At 42.6% G+C, this 23,846-nt stretch overlaps 1 protein-coding gene across 2 annotated transcripts in view; it reads left to right on the top strand.

Moving 5' to 3' along the window:
• The first annotated feature begins 10,983 nt into the window (after nucleotides 1–10,983).
• LOC120917382 (solute carrier family 22 member 20-like) overlaps nucleotides 10,984–23,846 on the top strand; it is a 52,143-nt gene continuing 39,280 nt past the window's right edge. The window contains exons 1-4 of one of the 2 annotated variants that reach the window (XM_040328642.1): nucleotides 10,986–11,191; nucleotides 11,332–11,506; nucleotides 16,308–16,411; nucleotides 23,033–23,187. In XM_040328642.1, the coding sequence (XP_040184576.1) occupies nucleotides 11,151–11,191; nucleotides 11,332–11,506; nucleotides 16,308–16,411; nucleotides 23,033–23,187 (475 nt within the window). In that variant the 5' untranslated portion in view covers nucleotides 10,986–11,150. Of the gene's footprint in view, nucleotides 11,507–16,307; nucleotides 16,412–23,032; nucleotides 23,188–23,846 lie in introns of both variants that reach the window. The other variant, XM_040328641.1, reaches the window with a different exon arrangement.

Raw genomic sequence — 23,846 nt, 5'->3', positions numbered from 1 at the left:
AAAGTTATAGCGCCTACAATATAGGGGACAGAATTATGTTTTTTTTGTTTTTTTACTAGTAATGGCGGCGATCTGCGATTTTTATTGGGACTGCGACATTACGGCGGACATATCGGACACTTTTGACACATTTTTGAGACCATTCACATTTATACAGCGAACACTGCTATAAAAATGCATTGATTACTGCATTGATTACTGTATAAATGTGACTGGCAGTGAAGGGGTTAACACTAGGGGCGAGGAAGGGGTTAAATGTGTAAACTGGGAGTGTTTCTAACTGTGTGTGTGGGGGGGGGGACTGACTGGGGGAGGTGACCGATGCTGTGTCCCTATGTACAAGGGACACAGCATCGGTCTCCTCTCCCTGACAGGCCGTGAATCTGTGTGTTTACACACACAGATCCACGTCCTTGTCTGTGTATCCGCCAATCGAGGGTGCCTGGCGGACATCGTGGCCGCCATGCACGCGCATCGTCACTTGAGTGATGCCGCGGGAGGGCACGCCCCCCCCTAGTGGCTGGAGGAGCTTAGGACGTCCATAGACGTCCTCCCGGCAATTGAAAGCCACCTTGTGGCCGTCTTTTGTCAATTTCCTGGGGGTAAAGTGGTTAAGCATGACAACGACCGAAAGCATACATCCAAATCATCAAAGGAATGGCTTAACCAAAAGAAGATTCAAGTTCTGGAAAGGCCCAACCAGAGCCCAGACCTGAATCCGGTTAAAAATCTGTGGGGTACCCGAACCGGCACGACATAATTGTGAACTGACGACTTTCAAAGACTAATGTGGGGACCTTGCCCAATCTACTATCCAAAACCTATGACCTGCTCAATACCCCTGCGGAGCAACCGGACTTGCAATTTAACCACTTAAGCCCCGGACCTTTAGGCAGCTAAATGCCCAGGCCAGGTTTTGCGAAAAAGTTAAAGCACTGCGTTGCTTTAACAGACAATTGCGCGGTTGTGCAACATGGCTCCCAAACAAAATTGACGTCCCTTTTTCCCCACAAATAGAGATTTATTTTGGTGGTATTTGATCACCTCCTGCGTTTTTTTTTTTTGTTTTTTTTTTGTGCTATAAACAAAAATAAAGCTTTACTTTTTGCGATAATAAATATCGCCCAAAAAGATATAAAAAAAATGTTTTTTCCCTCAGTTTAGGCCGATACGTATTCTACATAATTTTGTTTAAAAAAATTGCAATAAGCGTAGGACAGGTACGTCCTTTTGCCTGCCCGTGCCATGCTGCAGGCGTATATCTGGGGGCGGCAAGCGGTTAAAGGTGGAAAAAGTTCTGAAATGATTTATCTTTGTCTCATTTTTTTTTACACCACAGAAACCTGACATTTTAACAGGGGTGTGTAGACTTTTTATATCCACTGTATATTCACAGAGTCACAAAAGGTCGCTTAACACTGTACATTGTAATGCATAACCGATGTAGTACAGTTACGGTTGAACTTTGGTCAAAAATGTTAAAACACCCTTAATAAAATAAGGTATTGTGAAATAAAGTGATAGCTTGTTGTAAGCCTCTGTATGTATTCATTGATGGGTTTCTAAAATAATTTAAAGCTAAACTCCGGGGAATCAAGAAACGACCTTTCCAACGGGTGTTACGACCCTGACAGTGAAAGGACTCTATTTAAAGTTTAGACCGCAGCTGTAGAGGCTTATCAGAAATGAACCACCAGATCACTCTCACTGAACAATAAGAGTTTGGGGTTATATCATCATATCCTCTAATGGAACAAAACACAAGAGTAATAGCTTAATTCCTCTTAAGCTTAATTAATGAATACAATCCAGATACTACAAGTATAAAGTCTTGTCTAAGTAACTTCAACAATTAAGGGTAGTAGTATTACAGGTACTGTAGGATATCACGACACTGGTATGAATAGAGTGAAATATCTCTGCTGTATCTGGTGCTAGTATATAGTAACAAGTATAGAGTGAGAAATACAGTTCTGAGATATACTAGGAATCACTGTTATTGTAACAAGCTGCTTTCAGATATACTTGCGGTTTAGGAGGTAGTCTGTACCGGGAATGTCCGCACAGGTGTTGGTGGTATCCTTATACAGCAGTAGTTTGATATTTAAATATACTTGCGGTTCAGGAGGTAGTCTATACCAGGGATGTCCGCACAGGTGGTGGTGGTATCCAGCATGTAGTATGCACAAGTGATGAGTCTTTATCCAGTAAGTACTGAACACTCGGGACTTTGAAGAGGTGTGTTGTGGAGAGAGGTGCTACAGAGAGTCTGTAGCTTGTCCAGGGTTCCCAGATGGCGGCAGGGTCCAACAGGAATATCCGAACACCCTGCCGCCATTCCCGGGAGTTTAAATAGCCCGGGCTGTGGGCTGAGCTGGGCGCCACACGCTGGAACGCACTTCCGCGTTCCAACGTGGAGCGCAGACGTCTGCGCACCGGAAGTGACGCGGACGTGTGTCTGAATGGAGCGCAGCTGTCATAAGTGACAAGTCTGCGCTCCGTGTAAAAGGAGTAACGCTGACGGCGTTACATACTCCCCTCCTCAAGGGGGCACCTCCGGGGCGCCCAGTAAGAGATGGTTTATTAGGATATTTATGATGAAACTGCTTAATGAGTCGAGGAGCATGAATATTTGAAGAACATTCCCAGGAATCATCTGTGGGGAAATAGCCTTTCCAACGAATCAAATATTGAATAGAGGATCCTCTCTTCCTAGAATCAAGAATCTTCTCTACCTGATATTCAGTTTCACCAAAAACTTGAATTGGAGGAGGAGGTTGTGGATCTCTATCTGGAAAGGGATTAGGTTTGTAAGGCTTAATTAGTGAAACATGGAAGGATGGATGAATCTTCCAATCTGAAGGTAGAAGTAATCTAACAGCATTTTTGTTTATGACATGAGAAATTGGGAAAGGTCCTGTGTATTGACGACCAAGCTTCTTTGAAGGAATATTAAGTCGCAGATTCCTAGTGGATAACCATACCAAATCTCCAATCTTGTATGAAGGTGATATTGTTCTATGAGAGTCATAGTATTTCTTCTGTCTAATTTGAGCAGCTTCAAGGTTAGAACGAAGAGTATTTAAAGTGTTTTTTATGGTTGAGAAGAAATTCTCAACAGCCGGAACATTATTTGGAAGAAAAGTAGATGGTAAACTATTAGGATGAAACCCATAATTTGCGTAAAAGGGTGAAAACTGAGAAGATGAATTGGAAGCATTGTTATATGCAAATTCTGCATGTGGAAGTAAGTCAAACCAGTCATCTTGAAGATGAGTGCAATAACAGCGCAAATACTGTTCAAGTGTTTGATTGACACGTTCCGTTTGCCCGTTTGTTTGGGGGTGATAAGCAGTAGACCTGCGATGATCTATTTGTAATGTTTGGCAAAGGGCTCTCCAAAACTTGGAAATAAATTGTGACCCACGATCTGAAATGATCTGGGATGGAAGACCATGTAATCTAAGAATATTAGATACAAAAGCCCTTGCTGTTTCTTGAGAAGTAGGTAATTTTTTCAAAGGTACAAAATGGGCCATCTTGGTTAATATATCAACAGTGACCATGATGGTGTTTGCTCCATTTGATCTAGGGAGATCTACTATGAAATCCATGGAAATAACATCCCAAGGTCTATTAGGTATTGGGATGGAGGTTAATAAACCATAGGGAGGCTTCCTTGAATGTTTGTTGGTGGCACAAGTGTGGCAAGAACTCACATAGTCGTGAACAGTCTTTGTCAGATGAGGCCACCAATAATTTCTCTTCACTAAATGAAGGGTTTTACTAATACCAGGATGACCTGCAAGTGGGGCGTCATGGAGTTGTTTTAATAGTATGAGTTGTAAACTTGGTGGAACATAGATCTTGTTGTTGAAAGTTAATAGTCCATTAGACTCCTGTTGTAGACCTTTAGGGAGTTGAGATCTGTCTTTGGAAAGAGTTTGAATGAGCAACTTATTAAATGTCAAAGTTGTTCCAATGAATCGGTTGGAGGGAATAATGGAAAGTGGAGGAATGTCCATGGATTGATCTTCATTCATACGAGATAAAGAATCTGCTTTAATATTCTGAGTACCCGGGAGGTATGAAATGACGAAATCAAATCGATCAAAAAATAAACTCCATCTGACTTGACGAGCAGAAAGAGTTTTACAAGTTTTAAGGTGCTGTAAATTTCGATGGTCGGTGAGAATAGTAATAGGGTGTGTGGAACCCTCCAGAAGATGTCTCCAGTTTGCGAGAGCATCCTTTATTGCTAACAGTTCCTTCTCACCAATCGGATAGTTCTTTTCAGCTGGTGATAAAGTTCTAGAATAAAAGGCAACAGGATGTAGTGGTTGTGATAATGTGGGTCGTTGGGAAAGTACAGCACCCAAAGCAAAATGTGAGGCATCAACTTCCAAAGTGAAATGATACATTGGATTGGGCAGTTGGAGAATGGGAGCTGAAGTGTAACTGAGCTTAAGTGTTTCAAAGGATCTCTGTGCTTCCTTGGACCAAATGAAAGGTATCTTAGAACTAGTTAAACTAGTAAGTGGTCTCACAATTGATGAAAAATTCTTAATGAATTTTCTATAGTAATTAGAAAATCCAAGGAATCTCTGAAGGGCCTTTCTAGACTGGGGAGAAGGCCAGGTCAAAATGCAATCCACTTTAGTATGGTCCATCTGAACTCCGTCGGGAGTGATTTGATAACCAAGAAAGGAGATAGTCGTCTGACTGAAGACGCACTTCTCAAGTTTTGCATATAGAGAGTGAATTCTGAGCCTATCCAGAATCCAACGCACATGCTTGTGATGTTCTTCCAGAGTATCAGAGTAAATTAATATGTCATCCAAGTAAATAACAACACAAATGTCGAGCAGATCATGAAAAATATCGTTAATAAACCACTGAAAAGTTGCTGGGGCATTACATAAACCGAAGGGCATTACACAATACTCGAAAAGTCTGTATCGGGTTTTGAAAGCAGTCTTCCACTCATCTCCCGAGCGGATCCTTATCAGATTATAGGCACCTCTGAGGTCCAGCTTTGTGTAGATCTTAGCTGTTTGTAAACGTTCAATGAGTTCTGGAATGAGTGGTAATGGGTATCTATTCTTTATAGTAATGTTATTGAGAGATCGATAATCTATTATCGGCCGAAGTGATCCATCCTTTTTTTTTACAAAAAATAGAGCTGCACTAGCTGAAGAAGTGGAGGGCCTTATAAATCCTTTTTTAAGGTTCTCATCCAAGTAATCCTTTAGGTGTGTAAGCTCTGGTTGTGAAAGGGGGTAAATCCGAGCGGTAGGGATAGGACTGTCAGGAATTAAGTCAATAGGACAATCATAAATCCTATGTGGAGGAAGTTTATCTGCGTTAGTCTTACTGAATACATCAGCGAAATCTTGTAAGTAATTTGGTAGATTAGCAGGATGAACTTCTGAAAAGGAGATGATACATGGAGGATGACAGAATTCTGTACAGTAAGTAGACTGTAAGGAAAGGGATCTTGTGGACCAAAGAATAGTAGGCTGATGAAGATGCAACCATGGTAGACCTAAAACTATAGGAAAAACTGGAGATGAAATAATATCAAAATTGAGAATCTCAGTGTGGCCAGTGGCACAAGTAACTGTTAAGGGAACTGTCTGAGATGTAACTGGACCGGAAGAAGAGTTAGAACCATCAATAAAAGTGAGTGACACTGGAATTTGCTTTAACACACTGGGAATTTTATTAGCTTTTACAACATTTGAATCAATGAAATTGCCACATGCTCCGCTGTCGATCATTGCTTCAATGGAAATCTTTCCTTGATCCCACTGTAGGGTGAGAGGAACAAAAATATAATGATTAGATATAGTTCCAGATGAATTTAATTTATTAATGTGGGAGAAATTACCTTCTGAGTTCTTCTTGAGAAGAGGACAGGTGGAAACGATATGGTCAGGAGCAGAACAATATAGGCAAAGATTGTTAGCTCTGCGGCGCTGTTTCTCTGCAGAAGTTAAAGGTCCTTTGATAACACCAAGTTCCATTGGAGAATCTTTGGGAGGTGATCTAGACCTCCTGAAGGGAGTGACAGAGTAAGTAATGGCACGTTCGGTCTTTCTTTCACGAAGGCGACGATCAATAGTCACTGAGAGGTGCATAAGATCTTCCAGAGTAGTGGGTAGGTCAACGCGTGCAAGCTCATCCTTCATGGCCTCAGATAAACCCAAACGGAACTGGTTTCTGAGAGAAATATCAGACCATTGAGTCTCCCTGCACCAACATTTGAATTCCGAAATAAAATCTTCAACAGGCCTCTTCCCCTGTTTAAGACTCCTGATTGAATTCTCAGCTGTTAACTGTTTGTTGGGATCTTCATATAACAAAGACATTTCATCAAGAAATGTGTCAAAATCTCCTAGGAGATCTCCGTGTTCTTCTACGTAGGTGTCAGCCCATACCATGGGCTCACCTTTAAGATAAGTAATTAATGTGAGGATCTTTATCCTATCAGAATGATAAGTACGTGGTCGCAGCTCAAACATCAATCGGCATGAACTAATAAACTGTCTGTAATTTTTCCTATCTCCAAAAAAAGGTTCCGGAGAACAGGCCTTGGGTTCAGGTCTTTCTCTGGCTTGTGCAAAATTTTGATCTCTTAAAGCATCATTCTGCATACGTAACTCATTCATGTTAGTGGTAAGATTATCAACCCTTTGAGAGAGTGCAACTAAATGATTTGCAAGGTCAGCTGGATCCATTTTAGAGATATATATATATATATATATCCTTTCTTTCTTTATGGGGTTCGGATATTATGTTACGACCCTGACAGTGAGAGGACTCTATTTAAAGTTTAGACCGCAGCTGTAGAGGCTTATCAGAAATGAACCACCAGATCACTCTCACTGAACAATAAGAGTTTGGGGTTATATCATCATATCCTCTAATGGAACAAAACACAAGAGTAATAGCTTAATTCCTCTTAAGCTTAAGGGAGTTCACCCATTTATGAATTTTTTTTTTTTCTCCCATAAGGTTCCTGCTCGTTCGGTCTAGGGGAATCGGCTATTTGTAGTAAAATATGAGCTGTACTTACCCGTTTTCGAGCTGCATCTTCTTCCGTCGCTTCCGGGTATGGGTCTTCGGGAGCGGGCGTTCCTTCTTGATTGACAGTCTTCCGAGAGGCTTCCGACGGTCGCATCCATCGCGTCACTCGTAGCCGAAAGAAGCCGAATGTCGGTGCGGCTCTATACTGCGCCTGCGCACCGACGTTCGGCTTCTTTCGGAAAATCGTGATGCGATGGATGCGACCGTCGGAAGCCTCTCGGAAGACTGTCAATCAAGAAGGAACGCCCATTCCCGAAGCCCATACCCGGAAGCGACGGAGAGGATGCATCTCGTAAACGGGTAAGTACTGCACATATTTTAAAATAAATAGCCGATTCCCCTAGTAAAAACGAGCAGGAATCTAAGGGGGAAAAGTGCCCTCTAAGGGTGAACCCCCGCTTTAATTAATGAATACAATCCAGATACTACAAGTATAAAGTCTTGTCTAAGTAACTTCAACAATTAAGGGTAGTAGTATTACAGGTACTGTAGGATATCACGACACTGGTATGAATAGAGTGAAATATCTCTGCTGTATCTGGTGCTAGTATATAGTAACAAGTATAGAGTGAGAAATACAGTTCTGAGATATACTAGGAATCACTGTTATTGTAACAAGCTGCTTTCAGATATACTTGCGGTTTAGGAGGTAGTCTGTACCGGGAATGTCCGCACAGGTGTTGGTGGTATCCTTATACAGCAGTAGTTTGATATTTAAATATACTTGCGGTTCAGGAGGTAGTCTATACCAGGGATGTCCGCACAGGTGGTGGTGGTATCCAGCATGTAGTATGCACAAGTGATGAGTCTTTATCCAGTAAGTACTGAACACTCGGGACTTTGAAGAGGTGTGTTGTGGAGAGAGGTGCTACAGAGAGTCTGTAGCTTGTCCAGGGTTCCCAGATGGCGGCAGGGTCCAACAGGAATATCCGAACACCCTGCCGCCATTCCCGGGAGTTTAAATAGCCCGGGCTGTGGGCTGAGCTGGGCGCCACACGCTGGAACGCACTTCCGCGTTCCAACGTGGAGCGCAGACGTCCGCGCACCGGAAGTGACGCGGACGTGTGTCTGAATGGAGCGCAGCTGTCATAAGTGACAAGTCTGCGCTCCGTGTAAAAGGAGTAACACTGACGGCGTTACAACGGGGCTCCCTCTGCACTGCAAGGATTAAATGGTATTTTTAAACCGATTGCCTATCTAATTTCTTCAGGCCCAAAAATGTTAGGACAGTACAGATATCCCCCAAAATTACCCCTTTTTGGAATGTAGACAGTCCAATGTATTTTAGTGAGAGGCATTGCAAGTTTTTGTAATTTTTTGTCATAATTTTTGGGGAAAACTAAGATTTTTTTTTTTTTTAACCACTTCCCTCCCCGCCGTATGCAGAATGAAGGCCACAGCATGGTTGTATTATCCTGACTGGGTGTCATATGTAGTCCAGCAGGATAAGCCGCTCACGAATGGCGATCAGTGGTGGGGTGTGTCCCTCTGATAAACTGCATCTCCGATCTTGGTAAAGAGCCTATGACGTAGGCTCTTTACCATATGATCAGCTGTGTCCAATCACAGCTGGTCACTATGTAACCAGGAAGTGCCGTTTATCGACTTTTCCACTATTTGCGCTGACAAAGGGGTGGGTGGAGGAGAGCCCATCAGCGGCTCTCCTGGCCGGGGGTCTGCGCTGATAATCAGCAAATTGATTATCAGTGCAGACCCATTAAGAATGCCCACTAGAGCCCACCAGGGATGCAAATCAGTGCCCATCAAGGATGCCAATCAGTGTCCATTAGGGATGCCAATCACTGCCCATCAGTATATCCTGTAAGTGCCTCCTCATCAGTGCCAACTATCAGTGCTGCATATTAGTGTTCTTTATTAATGCCCATCAGTGCTGCCTTATCAGTGCTCCTCAGTGAAAGAGAAACGTACTTATTTACCAAATGTTATAACAGAAACAAAGAAAAACTTTTTTTTAGTCTAGTCTTTAGCAAAAAATGAACTCAGTGCTGATCAAATACCACCAAAAGAAAGCTCTATTTCTGGGGAAAAAATTATAACAATTTTGTTTGGGTAAACGGTCAGTGTTGCAGGACCGTTTAAACTAAACTAAACTAAATATTGAAGGACTAGTAAGCCACAGAATACTGTATATTGTAATGCCGCGTACACACGGTTGTTTTTTGTGATGAAAAAAAAATTCATTTTTAAAAACGTCATTTAAAATGAACGTGTGTGGGGAAAACGTTGTTTTATGTCTTCTGAAAAACGACAAAAAAAAAATTCGAGCATGCTTTTTTTATGTCGTTTTTCAAAACGTCGTTTTTTGTGTCATAAAAAATGACCGTGTGTGGGCTAAAACGACGTTTAAAATTACGTTTTTAAACCCGTGCATGCTCAGAAGCAAGTTATGACGCAAACTTGAATGGAACAGAGTGCCGCCGTACGCGCTGAACGTAACCGCGCTTTGCTAGAGCATTTTGAAAAAACGATGGTGTGTAGGCAATGTCGTTTTTTTAAAATGAAGTTTGAAAAACATCGTTTTTTTTCATGCTAAAAAATGATTTTTTTTCATCACAAAAAACGACCGTGTGTACGCATTAGTGTTCTTGGATTTGAATATAATTTAAGGCAAGTGGCTGGGAAGGGTTTTGGCAACCTTGTGGTTGAGAAAAGTAGCTGGTAGCCATTTGCACTATAGAAGAAGGTGGCAGATGCTGTGACCAGAATTATATTTACCCTAAAATGGTTGGGAGATAAACAGAGGGGCCCGGATTCACATACATCGGCGCATATTTATGCCGGCGTAGCGCAGAGAGGCAAGCACTGGATTCACAAAGCACTTGCTCCCACTCGCTCTTAAAGATACGCTGGGTTTCCTCGGCGTAAGCCGAAGTGGGCGTGAGCCATGCTAATGAGGCGTGACCTCATGCAAATGATGGGCCAAGCGTCATAGAAGCATGCGCCGTCCCGTGGGCACATCCCAGTGCGCATGCTCAGAATCATGTTGGAACTACTCCCTAAGATACGACGGATCACTGCGGACCACTACGACGTGAACGTAACCTACGCCCAGCCCTATTCACGTACTACGTAAACAACGTAAAATACGACAGCTGTGTTCCCTGGTCCATACCTTAGCATGAGTTGCACCTCATATATGGGGAATAACTTTACGCCGGACGTACGACTTGCGCAAACCGCGCATATTAAGTACTTTGTGAATCAGCATATCTCCCTCATTTGCATATGTGCATAGAAAATCCACGGGAGCAGCAAATGCGCCCAGCGTAAATATGCGCCCACAATACGACAGCGTAGGCAAGTTACGTCGGTAGTAGGAAGCCTATTTTTAGATGTATCTCAGATTGTGGGCACGGCACACAGATATGACGGCGCATAGTTACACTTACGCGGCGTATCTCGAGATACGTCGGCGTAAGTGCTTTGTCAATCCGGGCCAGGGAGTCCAGAGATTTATTATACAAAGCAGGCATACTAATTTACACATTAAAGGCTAACTTTAAGCAACATGCTACACTTGTATTTAGGGTGCAATATGTAACTTGTTGCCAAGCACCCCGACCCCCTCTTGTTTTCTCAAAGGTGAATATTGCCTTTAAATGATTTCCAGTGTTATTCCAAAAAAATATTTGAATTGAAGCCAGGTTATGATACCTCCGGTTAGTTATGACATTTTGGCCTTTTCCCTAATTTGCAATCAACCTGTAAGTTGTCAGTTAGGATTTAACCAGATTTAGTATTAATATTTAGAGAGCATTTGAATGAATGTGGGTGGACCTTATGCTCAGTAGCAGATAATCTCCATGATGTTTATAATCTGTTCTGTCATACGGATTGGACAGAAGCTTTTTTTTTTTTTTTTTTTTTTTTTACACAGGCTGCCAAAATATATATTGAGGAGTCAAAGTCTTGGCAGTTATCATACCCTCCAGATTAGAGCTACAGCCCAGGATAACAAAAAAAATCATTGACCAGGATAATTTTTTTTAAAACCTGTTTTGATGTAAACCCGTCATTTACAAAAGTAGCAATGGGTTTTAATGACCTCCTACAAACTGTTGGAGGATGGGGTCGTTTCCAGGTGCTCAATACAGCTATGTTGCTCTTTCCTATGATATTAATGGCTTCACATAATTTCCTACAGAATTTTACAGCAGCAGTACCTCCACACCGCTGTCGTATTCCAAAGTTAGACAATGATTCTGTTTCTTTTAATCTTAGCAATATTGCAACATTTATACCAGTGGATGACAACCTGAAGAGCAAAAGTTGTATAAGGTTCAGAAATGCAGAGCTTGGCCTCTGGAATAATGTCACTTCAACAAACAACACTGAATCCTGTAAGGATGGCTGGGTCTATGACAGGAGCATCTTCATCTCCACGATCGTCACAGAGGTAATGCACAGAAAATTATGAGGCTAAATGTAAAAAAGTTGAGAATGTTCACACAATGCAATTTGTGAAGATTCACTTTAATTCAATCATGGAAAAAGAAAATCCCTGTTTACTTTTTTCTGCTAGGGATTGGATAGCTGAAGTAAATATTTACACACATTTTAGGCTAGATCTACTTTTTAGAAGGACAGAAAAAAAGAGCACTGGGATTGCACAGATCATTACTTTTATTAAACTAAACAAAATTGCACCTAACAACTCCAACTTGAGCTTGAAAAGTTAAGCATTCCAAGTGTTTTGTATTGTCACAGTTCATCCCAATGCAATGCGTTAGTGTGCGCCATAAACAAACACTACTAGGTACATAGACAACGCACCACAGCACATGCTAGAAGACATTACAGCATACATTGCCAACACATATCAAAGTAATATGCACTGACGTGTTTTCTGTGGTGTGAGCCTACCCCTATTGTTGGCACTGAAAAACTTTGGGCATCCTATTAGCAGGGATTATGAGCTGCATTATGTGTTCTAAATTGCAATTTGTTTTAGTGTACTTCAATAGATGTAATGATCTGCAGAATGCAGTGCACGTTTGTTCTGTCTCAACATTTAAGTTTCAGGTACTTCCTGGTATAATGAGTTCAGAGCTTGAAAGCATTGCTCAGGCACTGTTTTGAATAGCTTATTGATTATCATTCAGGTTGTACTTTGGATATTGCATCCTTGGGTTTATTTTTGTTTTTGTTGAGTGATTTTTAGTAACTGAATCATGCTAAGAAAATTGCTAGTAGAATATAGAATGTTATGCTTGTCAAAAATCAATGACTTGCAAGCAAATTTTTTTAAGTATAGGAATCATGGCTTAATTACTCTTTGCTAGGGGTGCAACGGATCAAAAAACTCACGGATCGGATCGATCCTCGGATCAGGAGTCACGGATCGGATCATTTTCGGATCAGCAAAAAAAAAAAAAAGGGTCCGTTTTTTCATTGGTCCAAAAAAAAAAAATTATATATATATATATATATATATATATATATATATATATATATATATAATATATATATAAAATAAAATAAAATATATTTTTTTTTGGACCAATTAAAAAAAAGGAACCTTTTTTTTTTGCTGATCCGAAAAAAGAGCACAATAGCAATTCACAGGGGTGGATTAAAGAGGAAGCAGGTGAGGCTGTTTGGGACTTAAAGTACAATCTTGATGTTTTTACAGCAAAATATATATATATATATATATATATATATATATATATATATATATATATATATATATATATATATATATATATATATATATATATATTTTTTTTTTTTTTTTTTTTGCTGTAAAAACATCAAGATTGTACTTTAAGTCCCAAACAGCCTCACCTGCTTCCTCTTTAATCCACCCCTGTGAATTGCTATTGTGCTCTTTTTTCCCCCTTCCCCCCCCTCCTCTCACACCAGTGCTTCACTGCTAACATTCCCATTCAGCTTGCTAGAGCCCAGTGCACAGCGTGACACGCCTCCCCGGGGAGGCGTGTCACGCTGGGCTCTGGCAAGCAGACTGGCTGCCGCTCCGGAGCTAGGCCGAAGCCGGGGACTTTCCTAGGCCTAGGCTCCGGAGCGCTCCGCGGATCGCGGGGTGTGCCGATCCGAACGGGGTGGCCTGTTCGGATCACGGATCGGTGACGATCCGTTACACCCCTACTCTTTGCCATTTCTGAACCCTTCTAGTCTGAGTTACCTATAGTCTTTTACTTTGATTTTATGTGAATCCTTCTTTAACCTCTCGAATGGTTTTCTCCCTTGTCTCCCTACCCTTACCTTCTTTTTTATGATAGTCATTTCTGTACCTTTCTCTTTCCCCTTATTCCACCTTCCCTGTCTTTCCTCCTTCTCTTCCCCTTCTTTTCTCTTTTCTTCCACCACATGTCCCTAATCTGCAGACAAGTAGGATTGCCCATATTGGGTGGCCCCGATAGGCCCCAGCTGTATTACTTTTGCGTAGGTCCCAGCTGACTACTTATGTACCTTCTTATGAATGTCTTTGGTTCATTTGTCTCTCCTGCAAGGTGTTCTAAAAATAAAATAAAGGAAATATGCAAGATTGGGACATCATCCTCCTGCCTCTCCGTCTCAGCAAATCAGAGAAAATGTATTTATTCATAGAATAAAAAGATGCTTGTGAATGACTGAGCAGTACTCAGCCTGACTTGATTTTGTTCCGGGAACAGGGTGGGAAGTCTCCATCCCACTGCCAGAACACAGTGCTGTATACTGTATGGAGCTGAAGCTGCATGATTTTTGTACAGCGTCCCCAGTTCGAACACCTGTTAATGAAGGAAATAAATATTTTGGGCCATGCTGAACCATTTAAAGGCACAGTAATCATGAAGTTAGTCTTTAAAATGTGGGCATACAGTCAGGGCAGTCTTTAATTGCAGGGCAAAAGGGAAAGTTGCCCTGGGCCCTGTCATTGTTGTGGGGCCCAAAGCAGCTGCCTTATACTTGCCAACTATCCCAGTTTAAATTCCCTTGTCCCTTGAAGTTTAAGCCTATGCTGTGTCCTGATATCTCAGTGTGAAGTGCTGCTACTACGGTAATGCTGCCCAGCTCTGTCCTATTGTTGTGCACAGATGTCTCACCTGCAGACTCTGTGTCTACATGTAAATAACCGTCATTTATGTGTAAATAGCGGAAGCATTCATATGCAAATAGGGGTGGGATTCATATGTAAATAGCCGAGGCCAGCGACATTCATATGTAAATAAAGGCGGCATTCATATGTACAGTACAGACCAAAAGTTTGGACACACCTTCTCATTCAAAGAGTTTTCTTTATTTTCATGACTATGAAAATTGTAGATTCACACTGAAGGCATCAAAACTATGAAGGAACACATGTGGAATTATACATAACAAAAACGTGTGAAACAACTGAAAATATATTTCATATTCTAGGTTCTTCAAAGTAGCCACCTTTTGCTTTGATTACTGCCTGGCACACTCTTGGCATTCTCTTGATGAGCTTCAAGAGGTAGTCACCTGGCGCAGCACCCTATCACTCTCCTTGGTCAAATAGCCCTTACACAGCCTGGAGGTGTGTTTGGGGTCATTGTCCTGTTGAAAAACAAATGATGGTCCAACTAAACGCAAACCGGATGGAATAGCATGCCGCTGCAAGATGCTGTGGTAGCCATGCTGGTTTAGTATGCCTTCAATTTTGAATAAACCCCCAACAGTGTCACCAGCAAAGCACCCCCACACCATCACACCTCCTCCTCCATGCTTCACGGTGGGAACCAGGCATGTAGAGTCCATCCGTTCACCTTTTCTGCGTCGCACAAAGACACGGGGGTTGGAACCAAAGATCTCAAGTTTGGACTCATCAGACCAAAGCACAGATTTCCACTGGCCTAATGTCCATCCCTTGTGTTCTTTATCCCAAACAATTCTCTTCTGCTTGTTGCCTTTCTTTAGCAGTGGTTTCCTAGCAGATATTCTACCATGAAGGCCTGATTCACACAGTCTCCTCTTACCAGTTCTAGAGATGTGTCTGCTGCAAAAGGTGGCTACTTTGAAGAACCTAGAATATGAAATATATTTTCAGTTGTTTCACACTTTTTTGTTATGTATAATTCCACGTGTTAATTCATAGTTTTGATGCCTTCAGTGTGAATCTACAATTTTCATAGTCATGAAAATAAAGAAAACTCTTTGAATGAGAAGGTGTGTCCAAACTTTTGGTCTGTGGTTTGGGGGTACCATGCCCCTCTGCAGTGAAGAGATGATGTGCTGTAACCTCTAGCAACCAATCAGTAATCTCTAGCAACCAATCAACAAAAATAAATCATGTGCTGTAACCTCTAGCAACAAATTAGTGAGCGGTAATGTGTATTATAACCTCTAGCAACCAGTCCGTAAGTGGTAATGATATGCTGTAAACTCTGGCAACCAATCACAATCACTGCCTGATCTGATACAGTAAACTGATTTTAAGTCAAGCTGATATTTATTGTATGTCTCAGAGCAGGTGGAGAGCAAAATTGCATGGGGGGGGGGGGCAAGAAAATGTTTGCCCAGAGTCCAATCAACATTAAAGACGGCCCTCAATACAGGAATAGGTTATTGTTATTAGGGCCTCTTGCACATGGCTGTACAGGGGTCATAGAGCATGAAGAACCTGCGTGGTCACTTACCCAGGGACTGCTGCTGTGTATAGTCTCCTATTGAGATGAAATAGAAGATGTTACTGTACATAGTTACACACCAGGGATTCTGTAAAGCAAATTATCTTCATTTGAAACATTTGTCCCTGCATGAAAGTAAGTGAGGGGGCTCTCCCCAAATGATTCTGAATTAGACATCTATGTACTGCTTAGCACCCTTGCATTTGTCTAGCAAATCTTTGCATAAACGCATGGATTCTCGATGCTCATGTAATGCAATGTGTGTTCAAGCTGGCCAACTAAGTGGTGCCTTTCTGGCCATTTCCTACTCTCTTGTGCAAAATTGCAAATACTTGCACCTAGCATACTTTTTTGGGCATGCTATACTGTATAGTGCCAAAATGTGTTGAACTGACTCATCTGGAGGTGAAACACATACTCGGGTCTTGCCAATGAGACCTGCACTGTACAAAATAACTTCAAATATATCTGTGCTCAAATCCAAATAGCTCCCCAAATCAAACACAGAAATTAGCTTTTTCCACAGTAGATAAATCTAGGATACTAAAAGTATACTTACCAAAAAAATATTATTTGAAAAGTGAATATTTAACTCTTTTTTTGCAGTGGGATTTGGTCTGTGACCTGCGTAAAATGAGACAGGTAGCTCAATCAATATATATGGCAGGAGTATTGGTTGGAGCCTTCGTACTTGGAAATTTATCTGACAGGTAATGACAACAGAACACACAATAATTCATATCTATTCACAAAGAACAACAAGACAACCACTTTAAAGCGGTACTAATTTTAAACCCGCAGATTTTTTTTTATTATAAACCTGTAAGGCAAAAGGCATAATGAGCTAGTATGCACCGCATACTAGCTCATTATGAAATACTTACCTTAGAATGAGGCGTCGGCAGGTGATCTCGGTCCACGCCGAGGGAGCTGACATTTTCCCTCTGCGCGTCTTCCAGGTATCGCGGCTCCGGCGCTGTGAGTGGTCGGAGCTGCAATGTCGTCACTCTTGTGCATAGGATGCATTAAGGTGAGAAAACATAAGGGTTTACAGCCCCTTTAAAGAGGAACTTCAGTCTGCTCACATAATTTGTAATAAAAAATGTGCCATTATAAAGCTTCCCTCTGTCTACTTTGCATATTATTTTATACATACTGTGATTCTGTACTTGCCATATATGCTGCAGAAATCTCCCTCCACTGAGTCTGGCTGCAACCAATTTAACTGTGGTGCAGCTGAAGCTGCTGGCCTGTTCACTTCCTGGATTTACACAGAGACACACCTCCAGCTCTGCAGCCCCGCAGCTCTTATTGGCCCTCTTATGACTCATCCCCTTTTCCTTCCTGGCAAACTCTCATGAGAGTGAGAGAGGGAGCTGTGCATGATGTCATAAGGCTTTTTACCAGACAAGAAACAGGAAATGGGCTGTATAAGGCATTTACTGGCAGAAAAAAAATGTTTACTATCCAGTTAAAACAGTGGTTCTCAACCTGGGGGTCGGGACACCCTCGGGGGTCGAATGGCGATTTGCCAGAGGTCATCGAATCCTGGGCTGTTCCTGAAGCCCACACCACTCTCCTAGTCTTTTTGCGACCAAGATAGAAACACAGTGAGTAACACTACCTGTGATTATAGTTGCCATTAAAAGTCCCCACTACAGTACTCAGATCAGCAGATGACCTTGATCAAGAGCACCTAAGTTGGCTGATCAGAACCCCCCCCAACATTGCCACTGATCCCTACTCCCTGCCAGCACTGCCACTGATCCCAACTCCCTGCCAGCACTGCCACTGATCCCAACTCCCTGCCAGCACTGCCACTGATCCCAACTCCCTGCCAGCACTGCCACTGATCCCAACTCCCTGCCAGCACTGCCACTGATCCCAACTCCCTGCCAGCACTGCCACTGATCCCAACTCCCTGCCAGCACTGCCACTGATCCCAACTCCCTGCCAGCACTGCCACTGATCCCAACTCCCTGCCAGCACTGCCACTGATCCCAACTCCCTGCCAGCACTGCCACTGATCCCAACTCCCTGCCAGCACTGCCACTGATCCCAACTCCCTGCCAGCACTGCCACTGATCCCAACTCCCTGCCAGCACTGCCACTGATCCCAACTCCCTGCCAGCACTGCCACTGATTCCAACTCCCTGCCAGCACTGCCACTGATTCCAACTCCCTGCCAGCACTGCCACTGATTCCAACTCCCTGCCAGCACTGCCACTGATCCCAACTCCCTGCCAGCACTGCCACTGATCCCAACTCCCTGCCAGCACTGCCACTGATTCCAACTCCCTGCCAGCACTGTCACTGATTCCAACTCCCTGCCAGCACTGTCACTGATTCCAACTCCCTGCCAGCACTGCCACTGATTCCAACTCCCTGCCAGCACTGCCACTGATCCCAACTCCCTGCCAGCACTGTCACTGATCCCACCCCCTTCCCACCCCCACCAGTACTGCCGCTCATCTCATTCCCTCCACCAAGGAGTAAGAGATGGAATACAAATAAAGAATACATGTAAAGGAGAGAAAAAGAGGGGGAGGAACAAAGAAAAAAGGGAGAGAAAGAATAGGACGTGGAGGAAGAAAAACAAGAAATTAGGATATAGAGAGATAAAAGGGAAAGAAAGGAGAACAAAAGAGAAAGAGTGGTACATCCTAAAATGTACTATAAGGGGTTTTAATACTGTACGGATGGAAGGGACCCAGGGAATGCTAAATGTCCGTGGGTTAGGGGCGCAAATTACTTGGCCTGCCTTGGGTGCTGACAACCCACGATACAAAAATAATTTTGCTGTTAGGGGTCCCCACAACTTTGGAAATGTATCAAGGGGTCACGGCACTAGACAGGTTGAGAACCACTGAGTTAAAACATTAAGAAGATTTAATAGATGGAAAGTTGAAAAAATTACTGAAGGTCCACTTTAATATATATTTTCCTAGATCAAAAACGAAACATTAAGAGCCCCTTCACACGGTGTGTTAGCGCATTTGTGTTAAAGCACCTTGGGCCAGATTCACAGTCGAGATACTCCGTCGTATCTCAGATACTCCGTCGTATCTCTCAGAGTATCTATGCGACTGATTCATAGAATCAGTTACGCATAGATATCCATAAGATCCGACAGGTGTAATTGTTTTACACTGTCGAATCTTAGGATGCAGTATCGCGGCTGCCACTGGGGGGAGTTTGCGTCGTAAACCAGCCTCGGGTATGCAAATTAGCAGTTACGGCGATCCACGACGGATTTTCGCGTTCGCTACGTCGCCGCTAGTCTAGTTTCCCCGTCGCAAAGTTAGTCGTCGTTTTGGGTGCCCTAACTTTAGTCAGCAAACGTATTGCTGTCTAAAGTATGGCCTTCGTTCCCGCGTGGAAATGTAAAACTTCACATCGTTTGCGTAAAACATCCGGGAATACGGAAGTACGCTACGCGCGTCGCCGTTCAAAAAAATGACGTCACTTCACGCAAAGCACGGCGGGAGTTAGGAAACGGAGCATGCGCAGTAGGTCCGGCGCGGGAGCGCGCCTAATTTAAATTGTACCCGCCCATTCGAATAGGAACGCCTTGCGCCGGACGTATTTACGATATACCGCCGCAAGTTTCCAGGTAAGTGCTTTGTGGATCGGGCACTAAAACTGGAAACTTGCGGCGGTGTAACGTAAACGGGTTACGTTACACGGCCGCAAAAGTATGTGAATCTGGCCAGTATGTCTAACATTAACGTGCCTTGCATTAAGGGATCTCATGCACCTGAATGTGCTGGCTAACGCACCAAAAAAGGGTATCGGCAAGGTGTGTTAAGCCCCGTACACACGATCGGACCTTTGTCCGACCAAAATCACATCGGAATTCCGACAGAATTGCATCGGAGTAAAAGAGAACATGTTCTCTATCTAAACTCCAATGGAATTCATCAGAATTTCTGTCTGACTGACTTTTTCCTTTGGAAATTCTGATCGTGTGTACAGGGCTTAAGGGTGCTTTTCAGAATACATAGCATTGCATCACACCAACGTGTAGGTGGGGTGCAGCACGGTACAGTAGTAATAACACACACAGTCCAGGTGCAATGAGATAATGCAAAGACAGTTCACACAATAAACCCAGTGGGAAAACAGCCCAACCGGGAACACTCATGGATCCAACAGCGTGTAGAAAACAGGTTTCAGCCACACTGACAGTGCCTGCTAGGAGGTTCAGAATGCGGCCTGGACATCTCATGCCCAAGGGGAAAGTTGCAAGCCCCCACACTTTAACTCCTCGTCAGGAATCTTTCCCTGCCTCTGGTTCTTTCCCTACCTCTCCCTACTCTATCCACTCGCAAAATGTGTTCCAAACTTTGGAGCCAGGGCTTTAATCTAGATGTCAAGATGGCTGCTAATGTCACATTAGGTGACGGCATCCAATTGGATAGCTTCCCCAGTGACCCAAGGAACCGTGGTCCTCTTGACTTCCTCTCCAATAAGGATGCGCTCCAGTGTGTTCGCATAGTACACGCGCAGAGCCCGCCAGGGAGTCTGCACGGCGCTGCACTAATCACAACCAGGGAGACATTGTCCCGATGCTCGGCTGCAGAGGTCGGGAAATGTCTCCCTGGCTGTGATTAGCGCAGCGCCTTGCAGACTTCCTGGCAGACTCTGCACGTGTACTATGCGAACACGCTGGAGCTCATCCTTACACTCCAACTACAATACCGCTGCGTTAGAGCGGCACCTAGTGTGGAGAGAGTAGACTGCGCCTGCCTACATACGCATGTAACATGTTGCTCTGCTTTACTGCAACACAATAGTGTGAAGTCACCTTCCTGCATGGAAAAAGTCCCTGCAAAATAGGTTGCAGGAAACTGCATAGATGTGAACAGGACTCATAGGAAACCATAGTAAATCAATTGTTCTGCATTCCTGCACTCCCAAAAATGTGCTAAAAAATGCGCACGTGTGTACCTAGCCTAAAAACTGCGCAGCATTGACGCTTCTCTAAAGTAATGTGGCACAAAGGGGTATTTATAAATGTCTTTATACAAGATTCACATATTTTTCTGAACATGAACCCAGGACATTTTTACAGCTGCTGTTAGATGCGTTCAACGTTTTTTTTTAACTGCTTCTAAATGCCCCTCCATATTAGCCTATGTGTCCATGCATGCATAAACTGTCAGAGGTGTTTGGAGGCATAAGCATTTATGGACAGTTGAAAAAAATCGACACTGTGTGTGTTCAGGAGCAGAGGCTGTTGAGCTTTAAAAACATCTGATGCCACTAAAAGCTAAAAGCTGCTAAACGCTGTCAAAATCATTGGTTCCCTACGAGAGCCCATCTATTTGAATAGAAGTCTCACCCAAAATCGATACCAGACCCTTATCCGAGCATGCAGCCCAGCAGGGCAGGAAAGGAAGGGGTGAAGCACCCCCCATCCTGGACTATACCAGGCCACGTGTCCGCAACATGGGGGGGGGGGGGTGCGCTGTCTTCAAGATCCTCAGCGCACAAGTCGCACTGCAAGTCATGATCAGACTTCTGGTGCAACTTCTATTTCCGACGGATTGTCCGCTCAAACTTTTGTTGCATACACACGGTCAGACAAATGTTGTCGGAAATTCCGAACGTCAAGAACGCAGTCGCGTACAACACTACGACGAGCCGAGAAAAATTAAGTTCAATGATTCCGAGCATGCGTCGAATTGATTCAGAGCATGCGTAGGGTTTGTGTGCTTCGAAATTGCATACAGACGATCGGAATTTCCGACAACAACTTTTGTTGTCAGAAAAATTGAGAACCAGCTCTCAAACATTTGTTGTCAGAAATTTCGACAGCAAATGTCCGATGGAGCCTACACATGGTCGGAATATCTGACCAAAAGCTCAAATCGAACATTTGTTGTCGGAAATTCCAACTGTGTGTACGCGGCATATGGTTTATTCAATGTTATGTATGGTTAGTTTATGATCTTTGAAAATAGAATTAAATAAATTATTTATTTTAACATATATCTATTTATCTATTTAATGTGTATGTATAATATAATTTATTTGCTGTATAAATGCCACAAATTACAATAAAATCGTATGACATATGCCTTGGACAGAGGAGGTCATGCCATCACATGGTGATATTGATGGTTGTCAATGATGCAGAATGGGCATATAAAATCTTGTTTGGCCCTTCCGAACACAAGTTTTACTTACGGTATGTGTTAATTTAGTTTTATACTAAAAATACTACATTATTTGATATTCAATTTTTTTAACCACATGTGGAGTGTTTCTCTGGTATATGAAGGGACCATTTCTAGGATGGGAGTTTAATTCCATTATTTATGTGCACATCTTGAGAATAACGAGACAGCTACTCAGCACAAGTATGTTTTCCAGAGGAATGGCACACATGTGGTGGTATATGCATAATGTGGATTTTGAAACTGCAAACCTACCACTCATGGTGCATTGTTTTTTTTATGGACCATTTATAATAATAATACTATTATTAATAATATAATAATACTGTCCATACAGAATTTATTCTTATAATATATATACACACACATACATACACAATTTTTTTTTCATTACTTGTATATAATAAAAAAAAACATTTAATACAGAGTGCTTATAAAATACAGTCCTCGCTCTGGGCTTTCTGAAAAAATAAATCACAACAGTAGGTGCTCACTTTTTGGCCTTCTAGCTGCGTACGGAGCTTGAGATGGATCACAGTGTTCTATTTTCAGCAAAGTAATAAAATGGTTCAGTAGAGGAGGTTAACTCACTCGATTGCACTAGCTTTAGGCTGCTAGTGTAAGAAGAATTAATTTATTTACTAAACTAAAATTTAAATAAAAACAATTGAAATATTTATTTTTCCAGCTATAATAATAAATTGAGAAAATATTTACGAAATATATTCACTTCAAAGTAGAAACTATCATAATTTTTCATCTTTTTTTGTATTTGAATGGACTGGCAATTTACTAAAATGTGCCTACAGTATTGTGGTGTGCTGCAATGCAGGTATGTTACAAAGGGAATTTAGAATGCATAACATGCTTTGCCATGTGTTTCAGTAATGTGCGTGTTACCATATGTTCTTGTGAAAACAGCCTTAATTGTATTCTTTTAACTGTATAACCTGTGCTAGTCTGCTACGCCTGCTTCTTTGCACCAACCACCTGTGCTAGTAAGAAGTACTACATAAAACTTGTAGTAGATAATGAAAAGTATTTTACATTTATAATACTTACATCTGAAAATAGGGAACAGACAGACACGATCCTTACTGATTTAATATTTGATATATTACAATTCATAAGCTTGTTTGTCTGTCTTAGGTTTGGTAGAAAAGCCATTCTGACCGGCTCTTATTTCGTGATGGCAATGTCTGGCACATGTGTGGCTTTCCTCCCCAACTTTGTCGCTTATTGCATTTTCCGCTGTCTTTGTGGGATGGCTTTCTCTGGAATTGTTCTGAACACCATCTCGCTTTGTAAGTAGTTAACCACAGTACATAAAAAGATATAGGGCCATATTCTTAAACAAGTTACGTAGGCGTATCAACAGATACGCCTACGTAAGTCCCTTTCCTATGTTTAAGTGTATTCTCAAAATGAGATACACTTAAACATGCCTAAGATACACCAGCCTGCGCCGTTGTATCTTAGGCTGCAATATTTACGCTGACCGCTAGGTGGCGGTCAGCGTAGAATATGCAAATGACTACTCACGCCGATTCTCGAACGTACGCTTGCCCGCCGTAGTGTTTTAACGTCGTTTCCGTAAGCGATACGCGGCGTAAAGATAAAGATGCCCCCTAGGTGGCGTACTCAATGTTAAGTATGGCCGTCGATCCCGCGTCGAAATTTCAAAATTGAACGTCGTTTACGTAAGTCGTCCGTGAATGGCGCTGGACGCCATTTACGTTACAGTCAAAACAAATGACGTCCGTGAGACGTCATTTAGCGCGATGCAAGTCGGGTAATTTACCCGACGGAGCATGCGCATTACGATCGGCGCGGGAGCGCGCCTAATTTAAATGATCCACGCCCCCTGCCTGGATCATTTGAATTAGGATGGCTTACACGGGTGGACTTTACGCGATGCCGCCGCAAGTTCACAGGTAAGTGGTTTGGGAATCCGGCACTTGCC

The sequence above is a fragment of the Rana temporaria genome, chromosome 11 (assembly GCF_905171775.1).
Source record: "Rana temporaria chromosome 11, aRanTem1.1, whole genome shotgun sequence".
Classification (NCBI taxonomy): domain Eukaryota; kingdom Metazoa; phylum Chordata; class Amphibia; order Anura; family Ranidae; genus Rana; species Rana temporaria.
This window is presented reverse-complemented; position numbering and strand designations above follow the sequence as displayed.